This window comes from Culex quinquefasciatus, chromosome 2 (genome assembly GCF_015732765.1).
Source record: "Culex quinquefasciatus strain JHB chromosome 2, VPISU_Cqui_1.0_pri_paternal, whole genome shotgun sequence".
In the NCBI taxonomy this organism is placed as follows: domain Eukaryota; kingdom Metazoa; phylum Arthropoda; class Insecta; order Diptera; family Culicidae; genus Culex; species Culex quinquefasciatus.
In genome coordinates this window covers 59,526,523-59,543,860 of record NC_051862.1, presented here as the reverse complement: position 1 = coordinate 59,543,860, position 17,338 = coordinate 59,526,523, and the positions used below count along the sequence as shown (strand labels likewise).

Below are 17,338 nucleotides of genomic sequence, written 5' to 3'. Positions count from 1 at the left end.
GTGTTTCTGGGGACCCTTTGTTGGTCGGTGTAATTTTTACCCATGATCTCGGGCTCATGATATTGAGTTAGAAGATTGTTTGACTTTTGGGTAAAACGCTGCACTCACATTTTAGTGTGTAAGCTTACACGCAGCACTTTCCCGCAGGACGCACCAGATTTGACAGCTTTCTAGCGCGTGTGCGCACGGGTTTAGCTTTCTCTATTTCCGTGGCTCTCGTTCTGATCTGTCGCAAAAATGGTAAGTTCGGTTCGAAATTGTGTTTTTCGGCGGTTTTCGGTGCGAGGATTGTGTGAAATCAAGTGAAATTGTTGGACAATGATACGGAGAATGGATGGGAGTGGGGTTTGCTTCGATTCGAGGTGAAATTTCGTGAAAATTGTGCGAATTTCTGTTTGTGATTTCTCCGACTACTTGATGCCATGTATCGAACCTCGGTGCCACCTCTTTGACATGCGTTTCAACATGGCGTTCCGGTGTAAATAAACGAAAATTTTGGGAGCATATTCACTGATAACTTTTTCTATCCCTTCCAGACCAAGAAAAGGCGTAACGGAGGACGCTGCAAGCACAACCGTGGCCATGTCAAGGCCGTGCGTTGCACCAACTGCGCTCGCTGCGTCCCGAAGGACAAGGCCATCAAGAAGTTCGTGATCCGTAACATCGTCGAGGCCGCGGCCGTTCGTGATATCTCGGATGCTTCGTGCTACAGCGGTAAGTTTTGGGTTGCCGGTTAGATTTGTACGACAAGCCACTTTGAGGTTATGATCCTGTAGTTGATTGGCAACATAGGGGAGAGTGGGGTTCATTGGATCAACCACTTTATCATGATGATAAACACCGCTGATTATATGACATGATATATAATGTAATATTTGCTATCTGAAATAAGCTTGCAATTCAAAATTACACGCATGAATGAGTTGTAAATTTCTTTTCTAACAATCCCCTCTATTTCTTCCAGCCTACGTGCTGCCCAAGCTGTACGCCAAACTGCACTACTGCGTGTCGTGCGCCATCCACTCCAAGGTGGTGCGTAACAGATCGAAGGAAGCCCGCCGAATCCGTACGCCACCGCAGCGAGCCTTCCCCAAGGACATGAACCGCAACCAGAACCAGCAGCGCAAGTAAGCGGCCTGGCGCGGTGTTTATCTCGGTACCGTAGGGGAAAGTTTCGAGGCGGCCGGCGGATCCCCACTTCCCGGTGGGGAGCAGGGAATTTAACGCCGCCGCTGCCGGAGAACTACCCGAGGTACCAGGGTGTTGTATTTGATTAAGTTCGCTTGAGAGTGTGGAGACAAGAAAATGCAAAAAACTTGAAAAAATAAGATAAATATCTTTACAAAACGTGAGCTCTGCATGATTTCGTAGCTTAAGATGACAATCCGGAAACGTGAAACTGAGGATCTGTGTTGAATTTCTCCGTTTTCCAATAGTTGCACTGGTTCTGTTTCTTCTTTGCTCTCCTCGGTCGTACACAACGAAGCTGGTAAAAATATTAATTCAATTTAAAGCGAAACGTGGTTCTGAGAAGTGGGAAATAAAAAAATAGGTAAAAGGGCTTGCATTAGATATAACCGGAATTGCGATGAATATCGTAGTAACTGCGTTCATGTCAGGGAATTTAACGCCAAAAGATGCGCAAGAATCTGGCCTACACGTCAATGATGTTGGCTTCTTATTGAGCTATTTATCACACAACTTCAGTTGAAAACGCTTTCAATGAGCTGTAATTGAAAGTCAAAGTTCTGGGAGGCACGCTGGAATTGGATGCCGTTCCCCTAGTTAATTAATCGTTGTTCAAAGCTTGATAGCAAATTGCTGAAAAATGGTTGAATCGAATGGTTTATAAATCGTTCGAACTCACAACCTCTGGTTTGGAAAATCAGATTTACTCTTTCAAGGGATCTGACTTTGCCGAGCCAGACAGGAATTGAACCCATCACTTTCCAAACGCAAAAAATGAGGCATGTTTGAATCAACAAAACATTTTGTTGATTTGAAAATCAAGATTTTTGTTGAATCAACGCTAAACGGCAAAGCAACGAAAGATTTTTGTGGAAATGAGAAAATCAAGGTTTGTTTCAACGCAAAATCGGCGTTGATTATATACAACAAAATTTTTGTTGAATCAAACCTCGTACAGGCTGATCGTACAAAATATTTTTCTGCGTGTCTGCTGTAGTTTGAGGTGTGTGTTTCAAAAGGGCGAAACCTACAATCCTACCGTTTCGGGAAAATCAACATTCAAAATTATGCAATTTAGATCAATTCCTATTTCCACAAAAAAGCATGAAAACCATCAATTTTGTCGAAAATAATTAATAATAATAATTAATAATAATTTAATTATTTAATAATTTCATCATAGAGAGCAATTTGAAATTGATTAAGGTGTTTTTGCTATTAAAAATTGAGAAAAACAAATTACGCCTTTTTGAAGAGCGTGCCTACATTTTCGCCCCACCGTATTCGCCACCCACCCAACCAAAACGACGGAATCGCCCGTCAGGTTACGCCAAAAAGCAGAAGTAAACAACCGATTCGCCCTTTTCTTTTTTTTTTTTTCATTTTTCGGGTTTTTAAGGAAAAAAGTGGTTAAACAACTATTTTATCATTGTGAAACGTTACAGTCAGTTATAATACAGTGATATTTCCGACCTCAGTGATAAAATATGGGTCTAGACAGCCTTCAGAAGGAGTCCGATTCAGGCCAAGAATCGTTGAGCAAGGATCACGGCTATGATACACAGTAAGTAGCAAGTTGGTATGACGATGTGGTCTATATTGAAGTGACGATCCTTGGCGTGTCCCGGCCGGAAGTGGGAGACAAGGCAGCTGACGTCTAGGCCACCCCGCGACGCCATCCTGCCTTCTCAATCTTTGCGTAGCTTATATGGTTACGGGGGCGATGATTTTGTACGGCATTTCTCCTAAACCTCCCTACACTAACTTTTTGCCCTGCAACTGCTCGACCCAGAATCCCCGGATGTCCCAAGAACCGGTAAATTATGAACCTTCATGTCTAGATTGTGAAACCATACCAGATCCGATACTACAATAATTGAAATTAAAAAGTTATGTATTTAGGATCATACAAATCTGTGTTTGTTGTGGAATTGTGGTCAGAGACCTCAGAAACATACATTTTGATCCATTTTGAGGATTGTCAGGTTGAAATTCACTAAATTGTATCGAAAATTTGGTGTTTCTAAATATACGTCGGAACTAGCAGAAAACACTACATTCGCCCCTCGTGATTGGGTGAAAACACAAGGGCGGAAACTCAATTTGGTTTGTTTTGATTGATGCTGTTGATTAGCCCTTTTGGTTTTTGCTTGTAAAAGTACGTATTTTCGGAATTTTGAGATGTTGGAGGGAGTTTTAAAATCAGTTTTGTTCACTTTACATGATTCTGACGAAAACTCAGTTTGTTTGGGTTACGCCCTTTTGAAAAGTTGTTACTGAACTTTCACGATAGAGTTATCTAAGGCCGATCTCACGCACACTAGCACCCCATTTGTTTTGCTGGCCCGTACAAAATTTAACCTCATTCTTTCTCTTCTCTCGTTTACCAATACATGCGCACTAGAGTGTAACAAAAATGACTTTTTGGCGGGCATTCAGGGGTTTGTTCCGGTGGGCATACTGAGCCCAAATCCCAAATATGAGCTTGATTGGACGTAACAGGAGCTGGCGCTCCGCCCTTCAATTTTAAATGGGATTTAACCCGTAAAAAAAGATTTTTTCAAAAATGTCGCTTTTTGAGGCATTTTGGCCACCAATGCGTTTACCAAAAACATCACTGGCGTGTAGGCCAGATTCTTGCGCATCTTTTGGTATATATAACATTGAAGTTTGGAGCATCCTGGAGCTCGGTACAGACCTTCAAAGTTTGACATTTTTTCGAAAAATCGGTCCCAGCAAAATCAAATGGCGTCTCGGGCGTTGCGAGACGCGACGCATATCTTTTTTGCCGGGGCCGGTTTTTCGAAAAAATGCCAAACTTTAAAGGTCTGTACCGAGCTCCAGGGTGCTCCAAACTTCAATGTTATATATACCAAAAGATGTGCAAGGATCTGGCCTACACGCCAGTGATGTTTTTGGTAAACGCTTCAGTGGCCAAAATGCCTCAAAAATTGACATTTTTGAAAAAATCTGTTTTTACGGGTTAAATCCCATTTAAAATTGAAGGGCGGAGCGCCAGCTCCTGTTACGTCCAATCAAGCTCATATTTGGGATTTGGGCTCAGTATGCCCACCGGAACAAACCCCTGAATGCCCGCCAAAAAGTCATTTTTGTTACATCCTAATGCGCACGTAGATAACTCTATTGTTGCAAAATCTCTGAAATCCGCAATAAAAAGGGCTAGCAACAAACGCAGTCCTACGTCGAACAATCGGCACACTCTAACTGGCCCATGTGGCAGATTTCAGTCGTTTGATGGAACGATTCGTTGAATCACCCCCCTTGGCGGCTGTTGGCCTAATTTCTAAACCCCGTTTTTGTTTGGGCGCCAATCTTCAAAACAAATGTGTGTTCGCGTTTAATCAGCCGGGTGTTAATTTTTTATCAATTTTCAAGCGTAATTGAAGTGTAAATTGTTGGATAAGGATTCCTGCCATCTTAAGATGCCGGTTTACATAAGAAAGTAAGTACATTTTTTATTGAAAATGCTAAATTTTTTAACCCGCGATTTCGGGCAATTTTATTCGCGCTCGCTGCGACATCTGTCGAGCGGCCGAGTAAACAGCGAACTGTCAAACGTGTAAAAACAAAACAAAAGTGCTCCTCGTCGAGTCAACACGTACCGTCGTGAATTCCGTAGTGAAATCCGGATTTGTCGCGTTAAAATCGAAACACTAGTGACCCTTCTCGCGCCGTGATGGGTCCGCCGAAGAAATCTTCGAAAAAGGACCGCCCTTCGAGCAGCTCGGCCGCGGGTTCCAGCACGGGTGGCTTCGTGGAAAACAAGTGGAAGAAGCGCCGTCCGGAAGACGATGCGTACTCGTCGCTGGCGAACGATGATGATGACAGCAGCATGGACGGGGCCGGGGGTGAATTTGTGCCGGGAGCGGCCAGCAAGAACGCGGAGAAAAACGACGACGGAATCGGGGAGGACGAGTACGGGGCGAAGGACTACCGGTCGCAGATGCAGCTGAAGCCGGATAATGCGTCGAGGCCGCTCTGGGTCGCACCGAATGGGCACATATTTCTGGAGTCGTTTTCGCCGGTGTACAAGCACGCGCATGACTTTTTGATTGCGATTTCCGAGCCGGTTTGTCGGTAAGAGTTTGATTTTTGTTTGAACTGAGAATATGAAGTAATTTACTGGTTTTTCTCTAATCTAGTCCGGAACACATCCACGAGTACAAGCTGACGGCGTACAGTCTGTACGCGGCCGTTTCGGTGGGGCTGCAAACGCACGATATCATTGAGTATCTGAAGCGACTCAGCAAGTGCACTGTCCCCGACGGTATCCAGGAGTTTATCCGCCTGTGTACGCTGTCGTACGGCAAGGTCAAGCTGGTGCTGAAGCACAACAAGTATTTTGTGGAGAGTCCCCATCCGGAGGTGCTGCAGAAGCTGCTGAAGGATCCGGTGATTCAGTCGTGCCGGTTGCGGCGAACCAACGAGGAAGGGGAAGGGTTTATCACGCAAACCATGGAAAAGAAGGGAATTACGGCGTTTGGGACGACCAAGATTGGTGCGACGACGGTGGTGCCCGCTGCGGAGGCGGAGAAACCGGCCGAGCCGGAAAATGCTGCTCCGGTTCCGGACGACATTACGAAATTTTACGATAAAATGGACAACGAGGAAGAGGAGGAAGAGGCGAATTTCAACACCGTTTCGTTTGAGGTGAACCAGGAGAAGATTGAGGTGCTGCAGAAACGTTGCATCGAGATTGAGTTTCCACTGTTGGCGGAGTACGATTTCCGGAATGATATGATTAACGCGGACATTAACATTGACTTGAAGCCGGCAGCTGTGCTGCGTCCGTATCAGGAGAAGAGTCTGCGGAAGATGTTTGGCAATGGACGTGCCCGTTCGGGAGTTATTGTGTTGCCTTGCGGTGCCGGTAAATCTCTGGTTGGGGTTACGGCCTGTTGTACGGTGCGCAAGCGTGCCCTGGTTCTGTGCAACAGCGGAGTTTCGGTGGAACAGTGGAAGCAGCAGTTCAAGATGTGGTCCACCGCCGATGACAGCATGATCTGTCGATTCACCTCGGAAGCCAAGGACAAACCGATGGGTTGCGGCATCCTGGTGACGACGTACTCCATGATTACGCACACCCAGAAGCGTTCCTGGGAGGCGGAACAAACGATGCGCTGGCTGCAGGAGCAAGAGTGGGGCATAATGGTCCTCGATGAGGTGCACACCATTCCGGCCAAGATGTTCCGTCGAGTGTTGACGATCGTACAGTCGCACTGCAAGCTCGGACTGACCGCCACTCTGCTTCGTGAGGACGACAAGATTGCCGACCTGAACTTTCTCATCGGGCCGAAGCTGTACGAAGCCAACTGGTTGGAGCTGCAGAAGCGAGGCTACATCGCCCGAGTTCAGTGCGCCGAAGTGTGGTGTCCGATGGCTCCGGAGTTTTACCGCGAATATCTCGTCACGAAGACGTCCAAAAAGATGCTGCTGTACGTAATGAACCCGCAAAAGTTCCGCGCCTGTCAGTATCTGATCCGCTACCACGAGAAACGTGGCGACAAAACGATCGTCTTCAGCGATAACGTGTTCGCCCTCAAGCACTACGCCATCAAGATGAACAAACCGTACATCTACGGCCCCACCTCTCAGAACGAGCGAATCCAGATCCTGCAGAACTTCAAGTTCAACCCCAAAGTGAACACCATCTTCGTGAGTAAGGTCGCCGACACCAGTTTCGATTTGCCCGAAGCGAACGTCCTCATCCAGATCTCCTCGCACGGAGGTTCCCGTCGTCAGGAGGCGCAACGTCTCGGCCGTATTCTGCGCGCCAAAAAAGGCGCCATCGCGGAAGAGTACAACGCGTTCTTCTACACGCTCGTCTCGCAGGACACACTCGAGATGGGCTACTCGCGCAAGCGGCAGCGGTTCCTGGTGAACCAGGGCTACAGCTACAAAGTGATTACGCATCTGGCCGGCATGGAGAGCGATCCGGATTTGTTCTACAAGACGCGCGAGGAGCAGGGCCAGCTGCTGCAGCAGGTTCTGTCGGCGTCCGACATGGACTGCGAGGACGAGCGCATTCCGGGCGAGGGGGGAGCGCCGAGGCCGGGCGGGTCGAAGCGAACCGGCGGGCTTAGCTCGATGTCCGGCGCGGACGACGCGGTGTACATGGAGTTTAGGAAGAAGAAGGAGCATCTGCATCCGCTGTTTAAGAAGTTTAGGGGATAAGGGCTTGTTGTTTGAAATAAAATTCTAAACAGTATACTTGAGTTTTATTTGATTGTGAGGTTTTCCACATGTTTTGTTTTACATTGGCTGATTTTTCGAATCTCAACTTGTTTGAGTTTAATTGAAAATCATGATATTACCCTATATCGTTGCTGTTGTATATCTGGAGTTTTTTTAAAGGTCCAATAAACAAAACTTTTTTTTTTCCTTTCTGAGTGTTTTAAATACCCTTACTTAAGGCGGTTTCAAACACACCCAAAAAGCGAAACTTGAAAATGTTGTTTATAGGACCTTTTTAAAGAAAACTCTAGACTAGGGTAGGTACGTTTTTCAAAAAGTTCTCGGATCAAGTTTTAGTATGGTTCCCCTTGTAGGGCATGCCCATAGGGACTTTCATGCCAAATATCAGCTCATTTGGTTGTAAACTGGCTGCGCGCATCAGGGTTAAAGTTTACATGGGAATTACTATGGGAAATTGGAACATTTTGTTCAAACGCTCCTACACTGCCCCTGATCGCATAAATGTCCCATATGCATTTTCATCGTTTTTGAGTTATTGATGCAGTTTGGTTCAAAATCGTGTGCTCTTTCATTAGAGCACATAACATCCAGTACTTTGTTCTAGAAATCAGGAGGAAATCCAGTTTTTTCGCGAAAACTCAACACGTAGCCTTATGTATGGGACAAACTTCAAATGCGTTTTTCTCAGCTTGCTGTTTTTGCATATGGGACATTTATGCGAACATGGGCAGTACAGGTCTGGGAAAATCACGCGCCAACTTCTGGTGTGGTCAGGCCTATGGGGAATGGTCTGGAGCAGGGGCGCCGACTCTGGGGGGGCACGGTACTTTTTGCCCCCCCTAAAATTTGGCTGGGGGGGCAGCCCATACATTGTGCCCCCCCAGAAATTTTGGAAGAAAAATATTCTTATATCAAATATATAAAAAAGGAAATAATTGAAAATAATATCTAAAACTTAAATGGAACATTGTTTGTACACACGGATAGAATTCTTGTAAGTTTTGAAAGAAATCGTTTACAATTTTCTGGATTTAGATGCTTTTTTCTAAATCGACAACGTTTTATCTATACCAATGTGCACTCTAGGAAAATCAGTAAGCTTAGAACAAGAGCACAGAGGCATTGGTGAATGATGTCGTCAACATAGATTTTACGGATTTCTATCTGTGCATGTTGTTCCAAAAACAAAACCAAGGTACTTTTCCCATAGCACTTCATCTACAATCAAACTTACGCAAACTCCTGTGAAAACAATCATCAAGTTTTCAAACGCAACATTCTAAAATTCTAAAATTCTAAGGTTCTATAATTCTAAAATTCTAAAATTCTAAAATTCCTAAATTCTTAAATTCTTAAATTCTTAAATTCTTAAATTCTTTAATTCTTTAATTCTTTAATTCTTTAATTCTTAAATTCTTAAATTCTTAAATTCTTAAATTCTTAAATTCTTAAATTCTTAAATTCTTAAATACTAAAAATTTTAAAAAAATATTTGTTGTCAAAAGCAAAAAAAAAAAAAAGCAAAGCAATCCACTTTAACGACCCCCGGGTCTTTTGTGGGCTCTGTTGCAAGATTCTGCTCATTTCTAGGCGTCCGAAGGTTATGTGTGGTGAGTCACCCAAAACCTCTTTTACGCAAATGGACCGACGTTTTACTTCCCCATCCGATAGAAGTCAAAAGCATTATTTTTAAATTTTAGATTTATTTAAACATTGAATTTTATTGTTATTTCTAAATTACTGATTGTTTAAATTTCTGATTTCCTGCTTTTGATTTCTTAACATTTTCAAGCCATGAGTTTATTTAACCCTAGAATTTTTATACTTTTATTTTTTTTATGTTGGAATATTGAATTTTGTGTTTTTTTCTAAATTGCAGATTTGAAAAATGGATGTTTTTTTAAATGTGTATTTTTTTATTTCTGAAGATCTAAATTTTGGCTTTTTACTTTTGTTTTAATTTTTAGAGTATTTGTATTGTTGAATTTCTAAATATCTGATTATTTTTATTATTGACTGTTACTTCTAGAAAATAAGTGACAATATGCCTATGAGAAGGAATTCGCCTTTCAAACATATAAAAAAATCCCCCTAATTAACATTCTCAATCACGTTTTAATAAATTATTATTTTCTAAAAAAAAATAATTCCGGATGAAAAAAAATCGTATCACATCGTAATAAAATTATCAAAATTCGTGATAAACAAGAAACATTAACATCTAATCGCCACTCTTACTTATCGATTTCGGAAAACAACCGTGCCCCCCCAACATTTTGGACTAGTCGGCGCCCCTGGTCTGGAGAACACTTTTCCCGAAGAGAGCATATGGATTCGTTGTCCCTAGACCTGGCGCATCGGCAAACAATCCGCTGTCTCCGGAATCAACGGTTTTCCCTCAAAAAGCATAAAATTTTCCTTAGCATGCTATGAAAGCTTGATGAACACCGCGACGCCATACGTCAGGCAGCTACCACGTGGTTGAAATATTTGCAAAAAATACAAATTTGCTATGCAAAGATTCTGAATTCGACTAAATCAGGATTACTCGAAATGATCATTTTCTAGTTAAAAGAAGGTTTGCAATTGAATATTCCAGCCGTTTTTCACCCATGTGGTAGCTGTCTGACAATAAGGCGTCGCGGTGTTCATCAAGCTTTCATAGCATGCTAAGGAAAATTTTATGCTTTTTGAGGGAAAACCGTTGATTCCGGAGACAGCGGATTGTTTGCCGATGCGCCAGGTCTAGGGACAACGAATCCATATGCTCTCTTCGGGAAAAGTGTTCTCCAGACCATTCCCCATAGGCCTGACCACACCAGAAGTTGGCGCGTGATTTTCCCAGACCTGTAGGAGCGTTTGAACAAAATGTTCCAATTTCCCATAGTAATTCCCATGTAAACTTTAACCCTGATGCGCGCCGCCAGTTTACAACCAAATGAGCTGATATTTGGCATGAAAGTCCCTATGGGCATGCCCTACAAGGGAAACCATACTAAAACTTGATCCGAGAACTTTTTGAAAAACGTACCCACCCTACTCTAGACATCGAGCTGATTTTGTTCAATAAATATTTATAATTATTAATAAATACCTAACAATAGTCAAAGTAATGTTAAAAGTTAAACTAATTCTGCACAAACATAAACAAAAGCTAGTAAATTGTATTCAACTAATTAAGTCGTTATTAATCCCTTCATAGTATTGCCCTAAAAAACTTTACTTCTTTTTTTTTTATAATTATTAAACTTCTTTTTTTTTCCACAACTCACCTCCGAATATTTACTAATGGCAATGCAACATTAACTCAAGTGGTTCATGTTAGAAATTAAAGGCAAGAAAAAAGTTAAAAAAAATCAATTTAGCACTGGCGGAAAGGATTTGCAACTCAAAAATTAAAAAAAATATTATGATTTTTTTTTGTAATTTTTTTAAACTATTTTTTTAAATTTTTCTGTTCGATGGGTTAATCGCTCGGTGATTGTGATTTGGATTTTTGACGATCTTAGCATGCTTTCTGTTGAGCAAATCATTTCGTTTTCGTATTTATCAATAATTTTAGAAATCGATGCCTCTGTGCTCTCTTATGCTAACTAGATAGGAAAACCAGCACAGAGGCACCGAAATACTGCTAAAACATCACAATTAAATAGTAACTACCAGTTTTTAAACGGTGGACTGGCTAGGTCTGTCTTGAAAATAATATCTTTTACTGTTTCGCAAGTCTGTCAAGTGTCTTTCTATGAAGTACGCTTAATTAATTATCTTAATTTCTTAAAAATATGGCATGCGTCTATTACGACGAGTCATCTTCGATGGTCAAGCTGACCTGCGACGGCGACACGTAGCCACTGGTCAGACTTTTGCGAGATGATTCGCGAGCGAGTGTGGCTTTCTCCATTCCGATGGACCGGTCGTCCGTGACTCCACTGACAGCCAAGGAGGTACTCAACCAATCAGTCACACCGGTCTTCGTTTCAACGCTGGACTCACTCGCCGTGTCCATGGCGACGGCTTCGGCGTCCGTTTTTGCAATCTCCCGGTATGCCACAACCGGTCCGGGACGGTCCACAGGTTGTGCTTGCGATAGTCGACGCTTACAGATCATCAAGATGACCGTTGCGACAGCAACTATTACGCCCAACGCTCCAAATACGATGAGGCTGATTTCCCACCAAGCCAAACCTTTCTCCGTTTCAGGATCAAAACTTGGTCCACCGGTTTGCTCCCCGGTAGAGATCGGCGTCCATTGTTGATGCTTCTGCAGCAGTCGATCCAATATCTTCGGCATGGCAGCGTTCAACTCAGCTATGCTATCCTGGCTCACCATTACATTGGCGAAGATGTTGGTTTTTACCGCCATGAGAAAATCATCACCGCCTTGGTCGTGTCCAACTCCGAACAGATGCATCAATTCGTGGAGCGTGGTATGTGCGGTGACAACCACATCGTGGAAATTCGTAATAACAACCGAACCGGAACCGCGTCGTGAGCCCATTGTTCCGTGTATGGACACACCTTCGGTCGACAAATTCGCCGTGTAGAGGACGACGAAGTCAACCGAATCTCGACCAAGCATCTGGCTGTTGATGTACTTGTTGAATCGGGGCAACAGTACATCGGTTGACGGGTCCATTTCAATGTAATCTTTATCGGTCCAGTTTTCGATTCTGGTAAGATCGAGCACGATGTTGAATTTCGCCAGCAGAGCATTGAGGATGTTTACAATGCTGAAGAAGAAATCAACCCCCTTTTCGGCACTATGATCATGTTCTTTGAACACGGTTTTGTCGACCACGATGCCCATCGCGATACGAACGGGAGGCGTTTCCGGCTTTTTTCCAGCGTAGAGGCTTATCTGTAATAGAAAATATGAGAGGATTAGATTCTACTTTTTTTACATACGGCCATCGTGACATTACCCCGTTCGACGAATTGCCAGCCTCTTGAGGGTACCGCGTGACATACTGTCCACCGTAGTAAGTCAGGGCGTACACGTCCGTCCCATCAAACACTTCCCCTTGAATGTGGTCACCGTTGCAGATCGAGACTGCAACTTTGGACAAGGGTTTTCCGAGGACAACTCCCTGAAATAAAAATTGTCGTAATTCGTCTAACCTTCCACAGATAAAAGCAGCTTTACCTGATAGTGACAATTCGGTATGCTAAGATCATTCTCAGAGTTTGTGCCATTCAGCAAAAAATTTACCCTCACGGTCTTTGAGTATGTCTTGGGTTCCAGCTTCAGTTCCCATAACGAGTCGTTTAGGTAGTAGTGCACCGAAGCCACACTGGCGTCGGAGTTTCGGTGCACTGTTGGGTGAATTTGCCGGAAATTTGGGTTGGCTGAAAAACGAAGTAATGAAAAAATAAATAATTTTGAATATCGAACAATTCGTTAACTAGTGTTTAATCATTTCGTAAAAAAAAAATCACTGGCATCCATTGCGTTTAGATTTTGTCCTAGCTCATCGGGGTTGATGAGTCAATTTCTCATTACTGAATTCAGTTAAATTTACTGAAATCTGCACTACTGAAATTTTCAGTAAATGTAAACTTGCAGAAATTTCAGCAAACTTTGACAGCTCCATACAAATTTTAACTGAAGTTCAGCGAAAAACTAACTGAACTGAAAACGAACATCAGAATTTGCTGTGTATTTTCAAGATGATGAAATCATACCACGGACGATCGTCCGTGATCTTACTATAGATTTTGATAATCTTTATCTTTCCCCAATTAAACACGGCTCGAAACGCATTCGAACGAGAAGTTTGAATTGTCTTACGACGAAAATTGAGTCATCATTAATCATTCAGACAAGAAGATTTCAGTTTCAATCCGTGTTTACGTGTTGATCTTAAACCCAGCGAGTAATTGCAAGTCGGTTGAAATAGGCATTTTTATTGTTTGACTTGATTAAAACTATGAAGGTCCAAATCCAGCTAGGTGTTCAGTACACCTAGGGTATCATGCCCTTAAATGCCCAAAAATTTTACTCATTTTGTTGTATCCTATGAGCAGTTCTCTAGGATTTCGGTCATTCGATTTTTTTTGTATTTTTTAATCCGACTGAAACTTTTTTGGTGCCTTCGGTATGCCCAAAGAAGCCATTTTGCATCATTAGTTTGTCCATATAATTTTCCATACAAATTTGGCAGCTGTCCATACAAAAATGATGTATGAAAATTCAAAAATCTGTATCTTTTGAAGGAATTTTTTGATCGATTTGGTGTCTTCGGCAAAGTTGTAGGTATGGATACGGACTACACTAGAAACAAAATGATACACGGTAAAAAAAATTTCGATTTTTTGAAAAAATCAGTATTGATTAAAAAATTCTTAACTCGGTCAATGATTTTTTGCACAACCTGGAAATTTCTGAAAAGTTGGCATTTTATGTCCTCTAAAATATATCAAAAAATTAAAAAAATAAAAATAGTGTTTTTTTTGCAAATCAAGTTTTATTGATAAAAAGTTAAATAAAAAATTACCAAATTTTTTTTTACCGTGTATCATTTTTTTTCAGTGTAGTCCGTATCCATAATTACAACTTTGCCCAAGACACCAAATCGATCAAAAAATGCATTCAAAAGATACAGATTTTTGAATTTTCATACATCATTTTTGTATGGACAGCTGCCAAATTTGTATGGAAAATTATATGGACAAACTAATGATGCAAAATGGCTTCTTTGGGCATACCGAAGGCACCAAAAAAGTTTCAGTCGGATTAAAAAATACAAAAATTAATCATTCCTTTGTGGACCATCATTCATTGAGGTACTCCTGGATTTTAGCTCCTGAAAAGTGCTTAAAAAGTGCAAAAATGCCTCAGGGCAAGAAAAAGAGGCGGTCCTCACCAGCAGGATCGGCAGATTTGAAGAAGCTAAGGAATGCCGAAGCGCTACCTGCAAAGCCAAGCAGTTTGAGCAAGGACGCTCAAAATTCGTCTGGAAACCAGTTCGCTACCCTCCCTGTGGACGTGAGCGAGAAGGAAGAATTTGAACGATGGGAAAAGTTGCCACCCATTTTTGTGAAAACATCGTCATCGGATTCGGTGCGAAAGTGGCTGACCGGGTTTATCAAATCTGGTGCTTTACGAGCTTCCATTTGCTTGTGTGCTGATGGACTCAAAATTCTGCTACCTACCAGAAAGGATTACAACTACGTTCGGGATTTCCTGAACAACACCAATATAGAATACTACAGCCATGACGATCCAGGTAAACGCCCCATGAAACAGGTCCTCCGAGGCCTGTACGACATGGATGTGAGTGTGCTGAAAGAAGAGCTCAAAACTCTTAAGTTGAACGTGATCGAAGTTTTCAAGATGACGCGACACAACAAGGACATCAAGTATCGTGATCAACTGTACCTGGTTCATCTCGAGAAAGGATCGACAACGCCATCTGAGCTGAAAGCAGTTCGGGCAATTTTCACCATCATCGTGACTTGGGAACGTTATCGTCCAGTGCACCGTGACGTGACGCAATGTTCGAACTGCTTGCAGTTTGGACATGGTGGAAGGAACTGTTTCATCAAGAGTCGTTGTGCAACCTGCGGAGGTGAGCACAAAACTCAAGCTTGCGAAACAATCAACGAGAACATCGAAGCTAAATGCTTCAATTGCGGCGGCGACCATTCTACCAAGAATCGAAGCTGCCCAAAACGTGCTGAGTTTGTAAAAATTCGGCAGCAAGCGACGACGAGGCACCAACCAAACCGTCGCAAAACACCACCAGCATACACGGATGTGGATTTTCCTGCTTTGGCGTCACCAGGAGCAGGAGCTGTTCGAGTGGTTCCAAATCTGCAGCAATTGCCGTTGAATCAGCGGCAAAGAGTTGCAGAGAATACAACACCTCCAGGCTTCAGTCAGCAACCGAGGGAAAATCAACCAACATCAACGGGTGAAGGCAGTAGTGACCTGTTTTCACCACAAGAACTTCTGAACATTTTCATCGAGATGACAACAACTCTGCGTGGGTGCAAAACTCGCCAGGAACAAGTAAGAACGCTTGGAGCATTCATCTTAAAATACAGTTCGTAGTTTACTCGTTCCAGTGATTTTGAATATTTCAATGGATTTATTTTTTTAGTTTTAGGTTAGGATTAGCTGTTAAAGTGATTTTTTTCTTTTTTACATAAATGTATTCAATTCAATGCAATAATGTAGAACAATTTGAAGCAAATAAATAAGTGTGATCAGTTAATAATAAAACGAAAAATACAACAAAGATGAAGAGCATTATGCCATACCACTTATCATGTAAAAGAAATGTAATTATTATAAGAATGTTCAATAAAGACATATTTGATTTCAAAAAAAAAAAATTACAAAAATTAAAATTGAAGAAAAAAGACCGATTTCGTAGAGAATTACTCCTATTCGAAGGTTGCAGATTACTTACGGTCTCCATTTACTGCCATGCTCACAGTAATCATCAGTATTAACACCGAAAACTTCATTCTGAAGGTTTAATCCGCTCCGACATAAAAGTGTTCCTGAATCACTGTAGTGCACTGTTGATGTACGTTTCAAGAATGATGCAAACTCCGGGATCACACCTCCCTTCTTATACCGTGCCGGCTCGAGGTACGAGTTGTATCAACCGGTGGAAACGCATTACATGTGGTGCAACAATACAGTCACATTTTGGTTCGATGAGATATCGAACTCTCACTGATTGTTTTCATTTATGGATAGAATTTTGATACATCATTGCACAATTTGCCTCATCATTGCACAGATAACTTTTTCGTTCATCCTAATTTCCGGAGCTCACTTTTTGAAACACGTTGCAACCTGTTGCAACTAGTAAAACTTTACCAGACAAATGGAGAACATGTAGTCTGTTGGACGATTACAACTCTACTGAGAAAGGTGGAAAAATGCGTCAGCCTCAGCGTTTGGCGGCGAAAACAGAATTCATTCACGTTCACGTGAGAATGAATGAATTCAAATTCATTGGTGAGAAGTGCACGCAAAAAAAATAATTATCAATTCGATAAATTTCTGCCATCATTTCGATTAATTAACGTCCTGTAAATATCCTATAAACATATAGGAAACATTATGTAAAACTGGTATCCAATTAAAAATTAGAGCAAACAGTCAAAGTAGTTATGCCGTGACAAAACATGAATAGCGATGAACAACGTCGTGGTTCATGGAAGTTTAGTTCATCGAGAGGTACCTACTAGACATTCAATGATATGGTTAGGAAACACAAGTAAGAATTGTAGGTATCAAAAAAATGACAAAGTAAACAAATCAGAAGGGAGAGAATGTTTAAGAAACAATAGCAGAAAAACTTAAAACTTAAAAGAGAGATGGGTGGAGAGATAAGAGAAGACTTCCAGTGGAGAGTGGTTTCCATATTTTAAAAAATTTTTGATTTATTTCTATAAATGTTTTTTTGGACTTTTAATAGTTTTTTTCAATTTTATAATTTTTCACATATTTTTTGTTAATTTTTGAATAAAACAAATGAGTGTCCTTTTTTTTTAATTTTTGAACTTTTTAAAATTTTGAATTCCGAAAAAAATAATTTTTTTTTAGCTATTTTTTTATTTTAAAATTCAATCAAGGAATTTAAAAAAAAATCTTTAAATTTTATTTTTTCGTGGAATCACAAGCAAACATCAGGTGTTTCGCTATTTTGGGTGGCCAATAGCCAGGGTTGCTACGAACGGCGCGGATCGCGCGGATTTGGCGCGGATTAGATGGCTAATTTTGCTCAGGCGCGGATTTCGCGCGGATGGCATTTTTGATAAATAAATTAATTGAAAGAGATAGTATCACGTTCAAGTTATAAAGACAAATATTATCAGGAATAAGGATAATTTGTTTTTTGTTCAGTGCAAAAACTTTGATTTCTTTGAAGTTGTTACACACACAAAATTGAATTTTCTTCCAAAAATGTATGTT

The 17,338-nt window shown here is 41.6% G+C and overlaps 4 protein-coding genes across 4 annotated transcripts in view; 3 read left to right on the top strand and 1 right to left on the bottom strand.

The window, feature by feature from the left end:
- Positions 1-122: 122 nt before the first annotated feature.
- LOC6038567 (40S ribosomal protein S26) lies at positions 123-1,352 on the top strand. The gene is made up of 3 exons (XM_001848301.2): positions 123-240; positions 537-714; positions 965-1,352. Exons 1-3 carry the CDS (start codon positions 238-240, stop codon positions 1,129-1,131), a joined length of 348 nt encoding a protein of 115 aa, XP_001848353.1. The 5' UTR covers positions 123-237; the 3' UTR covers positions 1,132-1,352.
- A 3,168-nt stretch (positions 1,353-4,520) lies between these two features.
- The window catches only part of LOC6038570 (chromosome transmission fidelity protein 8 homolog), a 25,830-nt gene continuing 13,012 nt past the window's right edge, over positions 4,521-17,338 (top strand). Inside the window, exon 1 of the mRNA XM_038252744.1 lies at positions 4,521-4,651. Within this exon, the coding sequence (XP_038108672.1) occupies positions 4,632-4,651 (20 nt within the window). The 5' untranslated portion in view covers positions 4,521-4,631. The remainder of the gene's footprint in view (positions 4,652-17,338) is intronic.
- LOC6038568 (general transcription and DNA repair factor IIH helicase subunit XPB) lies at positions 4,760-7,383 on the top strand. The gene is made up of 2 exons (XM_001848302.2): positions 4,760-5,286; positions 5,352-7,383. Exons 1-2 carry the CDS (start codon positions 4,886-4,888, stop codon positions 7,381-7,383), a joined length of 2,433 nt encoding a protein of 810 aa, XP_001848354.2. The 5' UTR covers positions 4,760-4,885.
- LOC119766816 overlaps positions 12,335-17,338 on the bottom strand; it is a 7,416-nt gene continuing 2,412 nt past the window's right edge. Inside the window, exon 2 of the mRNA XM_038252745.1 lies at positions 12,335-12,750. Coding sequence (XP_038108673.1) covers positions 12,518-12,750 — 233 coding nt within the window. The 3' untranslated portion in view covers positions 12,335-12,517. The remainder of the gene's footprint in view (positions 12,751-17,338) is intronic.